This window comes from Leucopleurus acutus, assembly GCF_964270905.1.
Source record: "Leucopleurus acutus genome assembly, chromosome: 14".
Lineage (NCBI taxonomy): Eukaryota > Metazoa > Chordata > Mammalia > Artiodactyla > Delphinidae > Leucopleurus > Leucopleurus acutus.
In genome coordinates this window covers 33,291,583-33,308,568 of record NC_139156.1, presented here as the reverse complement: position 1 = coordinate 33,308,568, position 16,986 = coordinate 33,291,583, and the positions used below count along the sequence as shown (strand labels likewise).

Genomic DNA, 16,986 nt, shown 5'->3' with positions numbered 1-16,986 from the left:
GGGGGGGGGAGCACTCTTCCCAACCCTGGCACCAGCCTCAGGGAAGCACGGACAGTCAGGCTCCCCTGTGCAAACCTGTTCCAGACTGGGCAATGGCTGGGCCACATGACTTTACGGCTCCTCCAACAACTAACATGAACTTTCTTGGACCACCTTGGGCCCAAGTGAGATTTCCTCCCTGCTGTGGACTGTTCCACTTGGGGTTGGTGGTTGTTTATGGCAAAAGAAGGGGTAAATCGTAGCCCTTTGTGGTGCTGGACTCTGAACAAATCCTCTTTAAGCTCCTGATGGATGTTCCAGAAACAGACTGCAGGTAACAAAGAGCCAATTTCTTCTGGAAACCTTCTACTGTCAGACTTCAGGCTGAAGGGATGGATCAGAGGGAAACCACACCAAGTCCTGTCTACCACCTGCATCTCTACGTAGCAGCAAAAGGCTGTCTGAGCAGGAAATCGCCCCTTTATGTGGCAGGAAGCCGCACAGAATTAAACAATGCTAACACCCTAAGTGTTCCACAAAGAATGACCAGGGCCCTTAGGGCACTGCCGAACACACCCTTCTGCACAAGTTGTGAAATTACCCAACATTAGCCACTGAACTGGTGTGCCCCGCCCCACATTGAGACCCAGGCATGCCCTGGAACACAGCCAAGAGGATCTACAAAGTATGAGTGTTTCATGACCACAAAAGGCAACAGTAAGTTAGGAACTGCTGACTGAATAGGAAGTTGCTGGTTGTATTTGCTTCCTAGGGCTGTTGTAACAAAGTAGCACAAACTGGGTGACTTAAAACAACCAAAATTTGGGCTTCCCTGGTGGTGCAGTGGTTGAGAGTCTGCCTGCCGATGCAGGGGATGCGGGTTCGAGCTCCGGTCCGGGAGGATCCCACATGCCGCGGAGCGGCTGGGCCCGTAAGCCGCGGCCGCTGAGCCTGCGCGTCCAGAGCCTCTGCTCCGCAACAGGAGAGGCCACAGCAGTGAGAGGCCCGCGTACCACCAAAAAAAAAAAAAAAAAAAAAAAAATTTCTTCTCTGACAGTTCCAAAACCCAGAATTCCAAAATCAAGATGCTGGCAGGGCCATGCTCCCTTAGAAGCCTCTAGAGAAAATGACTTCCTTGCCTCTTAGTAGCTGGTGGCTCCTGGCAATCCTTAGTGTGCCCTGGCTCATGGCTGCATCACTCTAACCTCTGTCTCTGTTGTCACATGGCCTTCTCCCCTGTGTGTCTGTGGGTTCTCACCTATTCTCATAAGGACACCGGTCATTGGGTTTAGGGCCTGCCCTAATCCAGTATGACCTCATTTAACAGATTACATCTGCAAAGACCCTATTCTCAAAAAAGTTCACATTCCGAGTTTCTGTGTAGACAGGACTCCAGTGGCCATCTTTTGTATCTTTCCAGTTTGTTCTTTCTATGACTCCAGTCCACAGTGTGCAGTCACACAGGCTGCCCCAATCTATGGACCACATCACATCCCCTGCCCCCCACTTCATGTCCTTTTCTCCTACCCTGTTAGATTCTGGGATCTAACACTGCAATCGCTCCTCTAAGTGCCCCTCAATCCCTCCCTTCCCCTCACTTCATCGTACTCACCTGGTTCATTTGACTCTCCACTTACTACACTCATTCACAAAGGTAACTGAACTTGAACACACACCTTACTGACTAGTGTCACTTTAATTTCATGATCTCAAACCTTCAGTGGACCCACAGGATTGCCCAGCTATCCTACCATGTTTCCAAAGTACCTATGTCCAAGTTCTCCTAAATCCTGGTTTGAAATGGCCATTGATTAGCCAACAAGGTCAAATCCCTTCACCTTTCTGTACTCCCACCTGTTTTGCACCTTGAAAGCTTCCAACATTCTCTCTATCCTTCTCACCATCAGCTAACGACCTTCCTTCTTATTTTACAGAGCAAATAGGCAATCAGGGTGGCCAGGACTACCCTAGCCAGCAGGCTTCTGTATCCAAACACTTCCCAAGCCTCTCATCTTTTCCACCTAAGCACTAACTGGGCCACGATCCCACCTAATCCTCTTCCATTCCTTCATGGAGACTCCTTTCTTTATGAATATTTTTGCTTTTTTTTGGTCAATATTTACTATTTCCCCACAGCAACGCTGTTTTTCCAGAGTCCTAGAATGCCAGTCTCTGCCTGTGATATTAATTTTGCTTCTCATGACGAGGTCTTGTTAAATGGTCATACTGGTTAAGGCAGAATTTAATTACCTTGGGCCAAAGGTCATTGCAAAGTCAGGAGAAGGCTGGTATGGTATCATCAGTGGAAGTTAAAAAGTACAAAGCAGAACACGAGAGAGTAAGTTTCTAAGCATGAAGACATTTTGGAGATAATACGCTGATTTAGCTGGAATGTTGAATAATAACTTTGCTGGGTTTCTAACATGCTAAAAGTTATATAAATAAGTATCTGCATTCAACCATACGCAATTCATTACCTTTCACTCTGATTTTTGGGTAAATGGCACTATATGGGCCCTGAGAATCTTCTGGAACAGTTCCAATACATTGACCAAAGCAAAGGTACCGTAAAAGTGCCTGTAACCGAACAGTGATGCAAACACAGGCTGGCAGGGAAATTCTGGCAGCATCTACCTTTGACTGATGGAGGCTGTGAGCCAAGCTAGGAAATGCTGCCCAAAGAGCTCTGCCTGGATCAGGACGAGATAATGTTAACCAGGTAAAATGCTCAACTCCATGGCTTCTCAAAGTGAGCTCCATAATCAGCCTTCATCAGGATCTCCTGGAAGCTCCTGTTAACCATACAGATTGGGGGGTTCCCCTTCAGATAAGCTAAATTAGACCCTCTGGAGATAGGTGCTGGAAATCTGCACATTTAAAGATTTCCCCCGATGATTTTACTATGTCTCTAAAATTTAAGAACCATTTGTTTATTATCATCACTTTGACTTTCCTAAATATCCTGGGTGGGGGGGAATGGCCTAATACAATCAGTTTGCTGGACAAAGCCAATTTGAGACCTAATCGTGGAAACAGTGCCTGCAATGATGTTCTAACACACTGATCACGTCCCAGGGCAGCTCTGAACAAGACAGTGCCTTGTTCAGAAAACTTCCCATGGATCCTCAAGGTCTGTTCATCAAGGACAAATGTCTCAGTCTGGCACTCCCGGCCCTCAGGAACATGCTTCCCTTTTATTACTCCTCTGAATGAATCAGTCACTTTGGCCTATACACTAGTGTTCACCAAAATGCGCCTCTTGAACAAAAATTTAAACCATATCTATTGCTCATCCATCATTCACTCAATCAACCATGCATTTATTGGACATTGTGGTTTTCCAAGTGCCGTACTAGGCAGTAAGGATACACAGTTGAAATACACAGCTGAAAAAGCACTTTCTCTAAGAAATTGTTTCCCACATAATAATTAGCTTAGTCTTCCCTTGAGGAATTTATTAGATTCAGCTCTGACCTATAGTTATTCATGTTTATATCTCACCTTTCTACTGAAACACAAGCTCCTGGTGGCAAACAATACCTTTCTCACCCCTGTATGCTCTACAGACAGGTATCAGTAAATGTTTTCTGAACCAGATTGAATTTAACTTCAAGCAAAGTGACTCTGGTGTTCATGGAATGAAATGAATTTGAAGTGGCCAACTCTGGCTATGAATGTTTTTCGTTTTTTTTTCTTTTTTTTTTTTGCACTTCTAGCATTGAACAATGTATACTTTTAACAGATTGTTCTTCAAAAATAGATGTGAGATTTTAAAAGTAGTTTATTCTGGTCATGGGGATGTAGGCTCCAGTCAAGTTAAATGACATCTGGCAAATCAAGTTGGCAAAGTAACAGGTTTTCAGAAGGTCAAGCCAGTGGCCTGAGTCAGCCCACCCCTCTGTCATGGGGAAAGTCTCAGAGGCAGGCAATGAAAAGCAGACCTTCTGACACCACACACTTTCAGTTAAGCCACCAATGCCCCAGGCTCTTCAACCTTTGTCATTTTGAAATAAGAGCTTCAGGAAAGCATTCCTTAAAAGGGAACCCCTTAGATACAAACCAAAGACCTGATCCATGAAAGCAATCATTGATAAGCTGGCCTTCATTAAAACTAAAAACTTCTGCTCTGTGAAATACAATATCAAGAGAATTAGAAAACGAGCCAAGAAGTGGAGGAAACATTTGCAAAAGACACATGTGATAAAGGACTGTTATCCAAAATATACAAACAACTCTTAATCTTAAAACTCAGCAATAGGGACTTCCCTGGTGGTGCAGTGGTTAAGAATCCACCTTCCAATGCAGGGGATACAGGTTCGAGCCCTGGTCTGGGAAGATCCCACATGCCACAGAGCAACTAAGCCCATGTGCGACAACTACCGAGCCTGCACTCTAGAGCCCATGAGCCACAACTACTGAGCCTGCGTACCACAACTACTGAAGCCCATGTGCCTAGAGCCCATGCTCCGCAACGAGAAGCCACCGCAAATGAGAAGCCTGCACACCGCAATGAAGAGTAGCCCCCGCTCGCCACAACTAGATAAAGCCCGCACGCAGCAACCAAGACCCAACGCAGCCAAAAAATAAGTTAATTTTAAAAAAAATCAACAATAAGAAAACAAACAACCTGTAAAAAATGGGTCAAAGACCTTAACAGAAACCTCACCAAAGATATGCAGTTAGCAAATAAGCATAGGAAAAGATGTTCCACATCATATGTCATCATGAAAATGCAAATGAAAACAATGAGATACCACTACACAGCTATTAGAACGGTCAACACCAAATGTTGGTGCAACAGGAACTCTCATCCATGGCTGGTGGGAATGTAAACTGGTACAGCCACTTCAGAAGGCAGTTTGGTGGTTTCTTACAAACTACACATACTCTTACCCTATCACCCAGCAATCATGCTCCTTAGCATTTATCCAAAGGAGTTGAAAACTTAGGTCCATACAAAAACCTGCACATGGATAACCTGCACACGGAAACTTATAGCAGCTTTACTCATAATTGCCAAACTTGGAAGCAACCAAGATATCCTTCAGTAGGTGAATGGATAACTAAACTGCGGTACATCCAGACAATGGAGTATTATACAGCACTGAAAAAGAGCTATCAAGTCATGAAAAGACATGGAGGAACCTTAAATGCACATTACTAAGTGAAAGAAGCCCATCTGAAAAGACTGCATACTGTATAATTCCAACTCTGTGATACTCTGGAAAAGGCAAAACTATGGAGACAATAAAAAGATCAGTGGTTACCAAAGGTTGGGGATGTGTGCAGGAAGATGACGAATATGCAGAGCACAGATGATTTTTAGGGCAGTTAAAATATTCTGTATGATATTATGATGATAGATATAGACCATTATACATTTGTCCATACCTGTAGAACGTAAAACACCAAACGTGAACTCTAAGGTAAACGATGGACTTTGGGTGATTACGATGCGTCCATGCAGGTTCATCCTTTGTTAAAAAAAAAAAAAATGCACCATTCTGGTGAGAGACATTGATAATGGGGAAGGCTATGCATACGTGGGGGCAGAGGGCATTCGGGAAATCTCTGTATATTCTTCTCAATTCTGTGGTAAACCTAAAACTTCTCTTAAAAAAGAGTCTTAAAAAACCAAAAAGCAAAAACCCACGAACCTCTGAAGTATTCAGTTCCCGTGGTCTATGGTCATAATTAGTTTCTTCAACTTGCAGAGGTGAATTTTCCTGAAAATCTTCACTTCTGTGTTCTATCATTAACATTTCAAATTTCTTCTTTGCAGATCCCACTATGTGGATGGTAACCTTTAAAATCAATATCAGTCGTGGTGAATAGCGGTTATCGTAGGTTGGGACTACGAGAGATTTGTATGTTCCTGTGTCTTATATTCCCTGTGATATTTATATTTTTATAAGCAGATATGCTTTTGAACTCAAAAAACACCCCCAATGAGTTCATGTTTTAAAATTTGAAAAGATCTATTGATATTTAAATTAGAGGGAGTGGACTCGTTACTTTTATACAAAATGGTAAAGATTTTTAAAGAGTCAATTTAAGGAAAGTGAAAAAAACCAGTTTCTTGGCCAGATGTTCCGTTCATGTTAAGGTCTGTGATAGCAGGAGGTGTGGCTGCCTTGCTGTTATTTCTGTCTCATGTTTATTGCTCTTATTTCCCCCAAGACTGTAAGGTGTTGGGTTGTTTTCCTTAGTGTCTTCCCTAACATGAAGTTGTACTAAGTACTCAAAGATATCTTTGCTTAGTTGAATTTCACATTAAGACAAAAAAAGTTTTATCTTAAAACATCCAGATAGGGACTTCCCTGGTGGTCCAGTGGTTAAGAATCCGCCTTCCAATGCAGGGGACGAAGGTTAGATCCCTGGTCGGGGAACTAAGATCCCACTTGCTGCGGGACAACTAGAGAGCCCGCATGCCACAACTACTCAGCCCGTGAGCTCTGGAGCCCACGCACTGCAACGAAAGATCTCACGTGCTGTAACTAAGACCCTATGCAGCCAAATAAAAAAAAGTTTAAAAAAATCCAGATAATCTGGGACATTAAAAGATTTTTTTAAGTTTCTTTTAGCCAGATTATGAAATTATTCACCACCAGCTGTGGTGAATGTTAATCTCATAGAACAAAGATGGCACCTCCAGATCAAAGAAACCTGTTTCTTTTTCAAATAAATAAATTTCACTCTGACATTTCACACTTAAACATAAAATTGCCCTGCGGACACAGCTCATTTGCAGGCCAGCACCTGCTAATGTTCTTTGAAATCCAAATAAAAGGAACCCAAGTTCTGGCTCATTTCCTATCTCCGTCCAGCAGTATCAGGTATTAAAAAGAACTTCTGAGGCAGACGTTGGCCACCTGCCATTGGAACCCGCTGGAAACCAGCTAGCTTCCTAAGAGGATGGGGGACTCAGTCCACAAGCACTGCTGGAGCTTGACTTGTGCTGCCCAGACAACCCAAGAGGTGAGGAGAGGAGCCTTGGGCAAAGGGAGCCTGGATGGCAAGGGTTTTCTCCCCAGTGGGTTTAAAATTTCAAGAGTTAGTGCTTTTCTCATTTCTAAGGAAGCAGTCGTTGCTCTGGGGAAATGGCGTGTTTTCTGAGCTTGGGCTTACAAGGGTCCTTCTCAGGAGATGGGACCTCCCCCTATACTCCCAACAGCTTGATAAACTGCTTATTCTCAAAGTCTTCCTGGTCCATTAGGACACAACCCACCCCCCTTTTTTAAGATATTTAACAAAAAAGCATTTAGTCATCTCAACATGACTCTGAGCCAAAGCAGATCATTCTTTTCTAACAACTCTGCTTTTTAGAGGAAACAATCTGAATGTTCATACAGACTGTGGCACTCAACTGAGCTCATAACTACAGCTACCCAGAATTGTTTTTGTGATAATAATAATAATAAAGACCACATTAAGGTAGAACGTACTCTATGCCAGGCACTGGGCTAAGTGCTTTCTATGCATTATCTCATTTAATCCTTGCAACCACTTCATGATGTGCTACTGTTCTCCCCCACCTTACAGTAGAGTAACTGAGATTCAGACAAGTTTAGTGACTTACCCAAGGTCACACAGCTAATTAACAATAGACATAGCATCTAACCTAGGCTAGTGTGACCCCAAAGCCCTTGCTCTTATCCATAACGTTACACCTTCAGAAAAAAAAAAGTCTTGTCTCCAAACCTGGACTGCAAGTTCCTGGAGGGGAGGAGCTGTATTTTAAAGAATTACCACCCTCACTGCAGCACTGAGCAATGGGTAAGGAAACCCAGCAACCAATTTCTGTACCCCATAAATACTAAGAAGTTGTGTGATGCCAGTTCACTGTAAACTATAAGTTTACTCTTCCTACTTGAATGAACCTCAGTGCTATTTTTTTCCTAAAGGCCCAGCTCAAGGGGTACCTCAAAAGGGCCCATTTAACCTTTTGGCTCTTGAAATGGAATAAACATAATGAAACTGTCTTTTATCTACCAGTATACAGGGCTGAATAGTGTCCTCCCAAAAGTCTTGCCCATCTGTAACCTCAGAATATGATCTTATTTGGAAATAGGGTCTTTGTAGATGTAATCAAGTTAACCTGAGAGGACACTGGATTAGGGTGGGCCGAATCCAATGACTGGTATCCATATAAGACATGAGAAATTTGGACATGGACACACAGAGCACCATGTGAAGACAGCGACACACAGGGAGAACGCTGTGTGATGACAGAGGCAGGGACTGGAGTGATGGGTCTACAAGCCAAGGGACACCAAGGATTGGCAGCAACCACCAGAAGCTAGGACACAGGCATGGAACAGAATTTCCCTGAGAGTCCTTGATTTCAGACCTCTAGAACCCAGAACTGCGAGAGATACATTTCTATAGTTTGAGCCACCCAGTTTGTGGTCCTTTATTACAGCAGCCTTAGGAAACTAATAAATAGGATCTGGCTTAGGAAAAATATCAGTGTGAGAAAAGGCACCCTGGTCCTCCCAATTCAGCGGCTACACCAGAGAGCCCACCAGTTGGGGCTGCCTTTTTGGGCCCGTAAGTTCCTACTGTCCTTCCGAGGCCGAGGCAAACGCTGGTGACAGCGGGCCATCGGCGGAGGAGAAAGAAATCGGTTGGACCACCTGGTTCAGCCCCTGCTGGCGTGCTGCTCAGGACCGCGCTGTTTCCTCTGTGGTGTATCTGTCATCATTGCTCTGGCAGCAAAGGGAGCCACAGATGTTCTCAAGCCACCACAGGGCCCTTGCGGGGCTGAGAGTGTCCAAGGACAGAGCAGCGTGCCCGTGGCGCCGGTGGGCAGAGGGTGGAGGCAGAGCGCATTGCTGATGTGCTGGTACCCTTATGAGAGGTAAGGGGCTATGTCAGGCCCAAATGTCCCCAGGGAAGAAGGGGCCAGGTGACCCATGCTGGACACACAACTACGTGGTCAATTAATGGGCCCAAACCTTAATATCGGGCCATCTGTGGGCTGGGCGAGCAGGGGCAATGGCTGGGATGGGACTGAGGCAGACAAGACATCACACAGGAAGGGGGCAGAGACATCACAGGGCAGAAAGGGAGGTGCTGCCACAGGTGCCAAGGAGACCCCTCAGGTGACCAGAGAGCTGAGTTCAGAACCAAGAAAAACTCAGAGAAGCCAGGAACGGAAGAACCAGGCCTGGCAGGAACCAGGGCCAGGGTGCCCACCCAGGATGAGGGATTTCAAGGCGGGGCGAGTGGGCCCTCCCTCCCTGGGGTGCACGCCAAGGCTGGGAAGACGGGGGCGTCTGGTGAGACCCCTCCGCGCAGAGGAAGCTACAGAGACACGTCTAGCATCCCGTCACCCTGGAAAGACGCTGAGAGGAGGTCGGACTCAGCTGCGTGAAAGGCCTGACTGTCTTGTAGACTGCCCTCCACCTGCGGCCCAAAACCCACCCCGAGTCCCACGCCCCAACCCCATCCAAAGCAGCATCTGATGGCCCTGAATGACCCACAACCCACGTCCGTGAACAAGGAGCACAAGATGGGTTGTGTGGCAGGAAGCACTTGGTTAAAGGACCGAGGGGCTGTTCGGAGGCGGGAGGGGGTCAGGGCCAAGGGAGAGAGAGGCTCCAATCCAGGGGCTCCGACCACGAGACTGGCGGCTGAGAGCGCAGCCTGGTGATGGCACGTTTAGGAGGTGAAGACACGTGAAGGGAGTACAGGCCACTCCTGAGACTCACAACCAGGCAACAGTGCATGGGGTGCAAGCTACAAACCCAAAGCAAAGCCCTGCCTGGGACCTTCTGCTGGATGGGCTCACGTGAGGCTGCTCAGTCATGTAACCAAGCAGGACCCTATGAGGCCTTCCCAGAACAGACCCCGCCCATGTCCTCCGCCCGCCTTTTGTCTGTAGAAAAACTTTAGTCACAGAACAAATTTAATCAGAGAAGTGAGAAAATGCAGAAAGAAAGAACAACAGTCAAGCAAGACAAAATAATAATACTTTAGCTGTTAAACAAAGTCAGGGACCTTTAGTTCTTCCTCAAGGACTACAGATACTATTCTGAGCTGTGTCCTTTGAGCTGCTTTGCAGATACTGAAACCCCCCACCAGGTGGAAGAAGTTAACTGTATGCTGTCCACAAACTGTATGCAGACCCCAGACCCGTTGGAAACAGGAGGTTGATGATGCTGACTCCCAATTACCTCACCATCAACCCATCAGAAGAATGCCCACGAGCTGATCACGCCCTGCTCCTTGAACATTATAAGATTCCTCACTACCCCCTCCGGGGTGGGACACACAATCTTGAGTGCATCAGCCGCCTGTGGCCCCGTTTACCTGGCAAAGCAATAAAGCTATTTCTTTCTACTTCACCCAAAACTCTGTCTCCAAGATTTAATCTGGCACCGGTATTCTGTCACTGAATTTTGGCAACAGTAAAGGACTGCCTTGCTGTCCCCTCTCCTTTGAAGGGCATTTGGGAAACTCTTGTAATGTCCAGTTCAGGGCAGCTCCACCTGCCTCATGGGGCCCTGTCTAGGTGGGCAGGGAGCTACAGAGAGTAGAGTGACAAGGAGAGCTTCCTTGGAGAGTCCCTGTGTGCCATTAGTAGATCCCCCCTGGTGTAGGCTGGGCCTTCAGGAGGGTCAGCTTACCTCCCAAGCCTGGCACGCTGGTCCCACTGGGGTCATCCGGATGTGGAGCTGAAGGTGGATCATAGCCGATCACCAGGTCAATGGTGGCCTGGGTAGAAAAAATTCGTGGCAGACAGAATCAGTGCAGGGCATCAGAATGCTATAGACTCAACACAAACCAATTCAGCAGGAGTAAAAGTTCTAGCAGGGGTGAGCAGGGGGATGGGAGAGTGAGAAGAGAAAGAGAGAAGGACGACATACCCTCCACTGTTCATATCTTCCCACCGTGTGGGCCCAGGTGGAGTGGGCGCACCTGGGAAAGCAGTTACCTGGTACAGGTTGCCAAGTGTATCATTGCTAAGGGGCAGCCTCATAACTGGAGGAAAGTTTTGCGACAAGGAAGCTTGAACTCGTAACAAACCTCCTTCCTAGGGTGGAGATGGCCTCCAATCACAGAATTACAGTCACAGAGGATCATTCTAAGTGTTTAAGTTTTTTTGTTTGCTCATTGACGTCTTTGTTAATTGCTGAAATTTATTTTCACACTTCTCTCCAAAAAGAATTTTAAGTGACTAACAGAAAGTTATAAAGCGATGTGATTCATAAAATGGGGTTCAAAAAAAAGGGAAACAAGTTTGATTAAAGAGGAAACAAAGATGCAAAACGTGAAGATGAAGATAAGTGCCATCCCTCTTGCATTAAATATGACCCCAAGTTGGCTAGAAGCCAAGGCAAGAAGGAGAACATAAAATGTTATACATAACCTTTCATCATCAGAAAGGAAGAAACATAGTAACTCGTTACAGGAGATAAAATTATTCCTATTTTAAAAATCTGAGTTAAATTTCTCATGTGGGGCATTATTTTAGGGCAGAGTTTCCTATACTTTCACATTTTGTGAACCGATAAAATTTCAAAAAAGTTTGCGAGGGGACTCAACATAGGGTCGCTAACTTTTATTTTGCCAAACACGTTCCCTCAACTACCATCTACTACTATAATCATTTCACAAAATAAACGACTTTTAACAGCAAAAGTGAGGAAGGATAAACCTCAAAATAAAAGAAGTCCTTTGAAAATAAGAATGGCACGCGCGCGCACGCACACACGCACACACATTATCAGATAAAATACAGGACATAAAATTTGGGACATATTTATAGTACAAAATTGTTCATTGTTTATCTGAAATTCAAATTTAAATGGGCATCCCACACTTCCATTTGCTACTTTTGCTACACCTGGTAAACTCTCTCTCTCTCACTCACACACACACACAATTGCCCTGTTTTTTTTCCCACAATTGCCCTGTTTTTTTCCCATCTGTCTGCTCATTAGTAAATACTCCCTCATGGATCAGCACATTCTTTGCCAACTTAAGAACTATGACCTGGGAGACACTGAACAGGATAATAAATGATGCCTCTGACAACAGTTTCTTGGCAAATATAGACTCATAAGAGCAGCGTCTCATGGCTACAACCAGGCCACAATAGGAACACCGAATGCAATGAGGGGCTCAATTGCCAAACTTGAAGAATCCACCTTTCAAACCAGAAGAGTCCATGAATGGCTCGACCTCTGTATCAATGGCTTCCCAGTAACTTCAGGATCCTCCGAGGTGCTCCAGGCCCTCTAACAGGGATTAAGGGGATACCAGGGGGCCAGGCCTGAGGCCCTCACTCTTCCTTACTCCATTCAATGACTACAATTCTGCCATTTCAGGGTTCTACATATGCTTTCTTCTCTGCTTTAAAGAGGAAAAAAACAGTCAGAAAAATCACTGACTTGTACCATCTTCCCTTAGTATCATTTCTCTCAGCCAGTTTTGGGTAGACAGACGATAGCTGACATTCTGAATTTACATTTTATGATCAGAATGCTAATTCACAGCAAACCTATAAGTTTTGGAGACTAGACCAGCACAACTGACATTCCTAATGGGCATTAATGCATTCTTGCCTTCAGGGATGCCCTCTTTTAAATTTTCTCCCTTTGCCCAGGCTCCTAAGCAAAATATTGACAAATTGTTTGGAAAACGAAGGGGTCAGAGGTTAACAGGGCAAGCATATTAGCTTCATGAGTGCTTGTTAGCAATCTTAAGAAATCTGAGAGCTGTGATGCTAGAGTCAATTTTTTTAAAGTGCACTTGAAAAAGAGTCTCTCTCTTCTGGTCTCGTATCAGACAATATCAGTGTGTACTTGTTTAGAGAGGCTGTGATCAGAAAACGTTCAGCTGCCAATGGAATAATAAAGACCATGGGGACCTCCTTGGTGGCTCAGTGGTTAAGAATCCTCCTGCCAATGCAGGGAACACGGGTTCGAGCCCTGGTCTGGGAAGATCCCACATGCTGCGGAACAGCTAAGCCCGTGCACCACAACTACTGAGCCTGCGCTCTAGAGCCCGCGAGCCACAACTACTGAGTCCACGCGCTGCAACTACTGAAGCCCAGGAACCTAAAGCCTGTGCTCCGCAACAAGAGAAGCCACTGCAATGAGAAGCCTGTGCACCACAACGAAGAGTAGCCCCTGCTCTCCGCAACTAGAGAAGGCCCGTGCACAGCAATGAAGACCCAACGCAGCCAAAAATAAATAAATAAATAAATAAATTTAATTTTTTAAAAATCATGATATTAACATCTTGGTATTCTGGTCTAATATTAATGAATTACCTTCTATAGAATGCTTCAAAGAGTATCTGATACACAGAGCTACACTCACCATACAAATGTTAACAACCAAGTGAATATGCCCAGAGCTGTACCAAGAGAGGGTCCCACTCAAGCTATAGTATTCTGATATAGAAAATCAAGTTTATCTACTTTGTAGTTCTGTCAATATGAGTACAGGATGAGGCCATATCATTTGTAAATGCACCTATTTACCTCAAAACCAGTAGGGAGAGTGTGTGTGTGTGGAGTGAGCTACTTATAATTTCACACTCTTGTCTCAATAAACCTTTGCAAAGCCATCTCCCTTCAAAGCCATTCAACAAGAGGGAAATGCTCACCCCAGTCTCTTGCCCCCTTTCGTTTAGCAGGGAGATCAGTTTGTAGGGCAGCGATCGGCTCTGGTCGCCAATCAGGTCTTTCAGGGCTACGGTGGCCGTGCCAATTAACCTGCAGGGGAAAGGAAAAAGCACACAGTTACTCACATAAGAGGCATGTTTCCATTTCCACACTGGACCTCCCAATCCTCTGCCTATTCATCTGCGAGCATGAAAATCACTCGTAATGAGGCGTGGGCCATTTTGTGCTCTCCCTAGCAGGGTATTTTGGCAGTAACCATCACACAGCAGCCACCATGTCTCCAGAACAAGCAGTCATTTCAAGAGTCAAACTATGGTGCCTGTGAAATTTCACGTCACAAATGAGATCGATGGGTGAGAGACAAAGACTGAATATAACCTCGAAGAATACAGGAAGAGAGAAAAGTAGGACAAAGTTCAGGCATTCTTCTGTAATGGACATTTAAAAGGATTCATAAAACATTGTCCACTGTAACCTGTTAATGTGTTGTGATACAAAACAAAAGGGAGTTTAAGGTAGCAGAGGGAATTAAGGTTGCTAATCAGCTGACCTTAATATGATTAGACTGGGCCTACCCAGATAATCCAGGATTGAAAGTAGAAGAGGGTGACGGAAGAGGCAAGAGACTTGCAAGAAACACTCAACAAGCTGTCACTAGTTTGAAGGGACCACAAGCCAAGGAATGCAGGCGGACTCTAGAAGCTGGAAAAGGCAAGAAAATGGATTCTCCCCTAGAGCCTCCAGAAGGAATACAGCCCAGCTGACACCTTCACTTTGCAGGTAAGCCCACTGGACTTCAGACCAGTAGAGCTGTAAGGTGGTAAAACTGTGATGTTTTAAGCCACTAAGTTTGTAGTAATTTAAAGCAGCAACAGAAAATTAATACAGGTCTCATGCAGAAGTTTTTCTCACTTTCACCTTATTTCCTAAAATTTTTTGATTTTTGTTTGTTTCTTTGTTTTGTTTCCATCATCCTTCATGTAGGTAGTAGCAGCAGTAAACTTCATCTCACGTAGGCCACGGTCTTCAGAGACTGGCTAATTGATTTAGTAATGGGCTGAGGAAACCACACAAGAACATAGAAAATCTAAGCTTCCACCTGGGCCAGGTAACACATGGTTCAGAAGCTGCTTTGGTGTAACAGATACCTGACTGAATGTGAAAGTCCGAGTCCAGGTTAATGGAAAAGCATTAGGAATCCACTGACTCAGGCCTGGGCACTGATGCTGTCTGATGTGTACAGCCTCAACGTAGAAGAAATGACTTAAAAGTGCATAATTTGTAAATTTGCCGATTGCTTTTCATTTGAATAGTATCATATAGTAAAAGTGGTATAGGAAATAATTTTAATGGAAATAGTTTTGTGAAATAAAGGCCACCTGGGAACATTTGAGCAATAAAAAAAAAACAACACTGTCCACTGTAAAAACATCCCCCCAAGTAAACCTTCTTGCAGTGTAAATAGGTTGCTAGTTTACTGATGGGGTAACTTGGTAACTCACATGCTGTGGAGCATCATTCAGAAGTTGGATGTATGCACTCCTTTCTCTTCCTGGACCCCAAGGGATTATATTTAGCCTCTACCGCTTACCCATCCACCTTATTTTTTTGTTGTTATATTCTTTCATTTGTTTTATTTTTTAGATTCCACACATAAGTGATAACATACAGAATTTTCTTTCTCTGTCTTACTTCAGTCACTAAGCATAATACCCTCCAGGTCCATCCACGTTGTTGCAAACAAGAAAATTTCATTCTTTTTTATGGCTGAGTAATATTCCATTCTGTATACGTGCCACATCTTTTTTATCCATTCATCTGTCAATGGACACTTAGCTTGCTTCCATATCTTGGCTATTGTAAATAATGCTGCTATGAACATTGAGGTGCAGATATCTCTTTGAAATCGTGTTTTCATTTTCTTTGAATATATACCCAAGTGGAATTGCTGGGTCCTATGGTAACTCTATTTTTAGTTTTTTGAGGAACCTCCATACTGTTTTGTTTTGTTTTTACAGTGGCTGCACCAATTCACATTCCCATGAACAGTGTCAAAGGGTTCCCTTTTCTCCACATCCTTGCCAACATTTGTTGCTTGTGGTCTTTTTGATGACAGCCATGCTGACAGGTGTGATGTGATATCTTATTGTAGTTTTGACCATCTACCTCTTAGTGCACATAACATACTGGTACAGAAGTACACCTGTGTCCCTCCTTACTAGAGTAAACCTCCTGAAAGGCAGAGGTTGTTTCCTGTTCTGTTCATTCCTCTAACCCCAGTGCTTGGAACATAGTTTGCTTATTAATAGATATTTACTGAATGAAGGAAAGAAACATTTTTGTAGTTAGGGCACATGATCAAAAAAATTTATAGAACATACATCCCCAGGGAGTTGGTCAATATAAAAGTGTAACCTGTGGAATATAGTCTGTAAATTGGGGTTATAACACACAACATGGTATGAGAGTGGGTGAATTGAAAGAGTTCCCTTTGTGAAATGCAATAAAAAAGCAAAGAGAGTCCAGGGGTGTGCTCTCAGTATAGATACTGAAAAAGGAAAAGAGAAATAGTAAGAATTTTTAAATGCTATTTACTTATATCTTGTCTATATTTGCAGCGACTTATACTAACAATAGCAGATATGATAGCCTGGATTATCGTTAGCATAAAGTTAGAAAACTAAATATCAAGTCCTCAAAATGACAGGAGAGATTCCTTATACCAAAAACCCCATGGTAAAGAAACCGTAGTTGAGAATAAAAATAGTTCTGGGCTTTCAGGCAAAAACATAATCAGGAAAGATCCCCCTGTGGAGAAGTATTCATTTCATTTAAAAATGTTGTCCATTTTGTTTTAAAGTCAGGAAGTGAGAGTTGATGTCAACATAGACACATTATTTTTAAACTGACACATATCTGTATTCTCATCCCCCACTCGGACCTCAGAAATAGGACCAGATTGTAGAGTCAGCGTCTGTCATCCAACCACATACGTCCAGTGACTCAGAATAAGTGACTTCACTTTCTGAGAATAGGTATATATTATATCACACACGACCGAACAGCGCTATGGCGCCCTGTTTCACACAACTCACCCCACGATGTGAGCCACTGGCACAGGGCTTCTTGGAAGAGTGCACTGACTTGAAACGAACACACCCAAGACATTCAACAATCATGATGGATTCTGCTCTCTTCTAATATCACGAGTCAGAAGAGAAAAATTTTGCCTCCAGAGGATTAAGAGTGTACTTTTCAGCCCTTTTAGGTCAATATAGAAATTAGGTCTCTCTGTCAATGCTGAGAATTGATGGGACCTTTACAGAGTTATTTTTCAGATGAGTATGTTCACTCTGTATGTTAGTATC

The 16,986-nt window shown here is 44.1% G+C and overlaps 1 protein-coding gene across 2 annotated transcripts in view; it reads right to left on the bottom strand.

Moving 5' to 3' along the window:
- MYOF (myoferlin) overlaps positions 1-16,986 on the bottom strand; it is a 155,881-nt gene that overhangs the window by 103,931 nt on the left and 34,964 nt on the right. For both annotated transcript variants that reach the window (XM_082854950.1, XM_082854951.1), the window contains exons 4-5: positions 13,600-13,708; positions 10,611-10,698 (exon numbers count right to left, since the gene is read on the bottom strand). In XM_082854950.1, the coding sequence (XP_082711076.1) occupies positions 10,611-10,698; positions 13,600-13,708 (197 nt within the window). The remainder of the gene's footprint in view (positions 1-10,610; positions 10,699-13,599; positions 13,709-16,986) is intronic.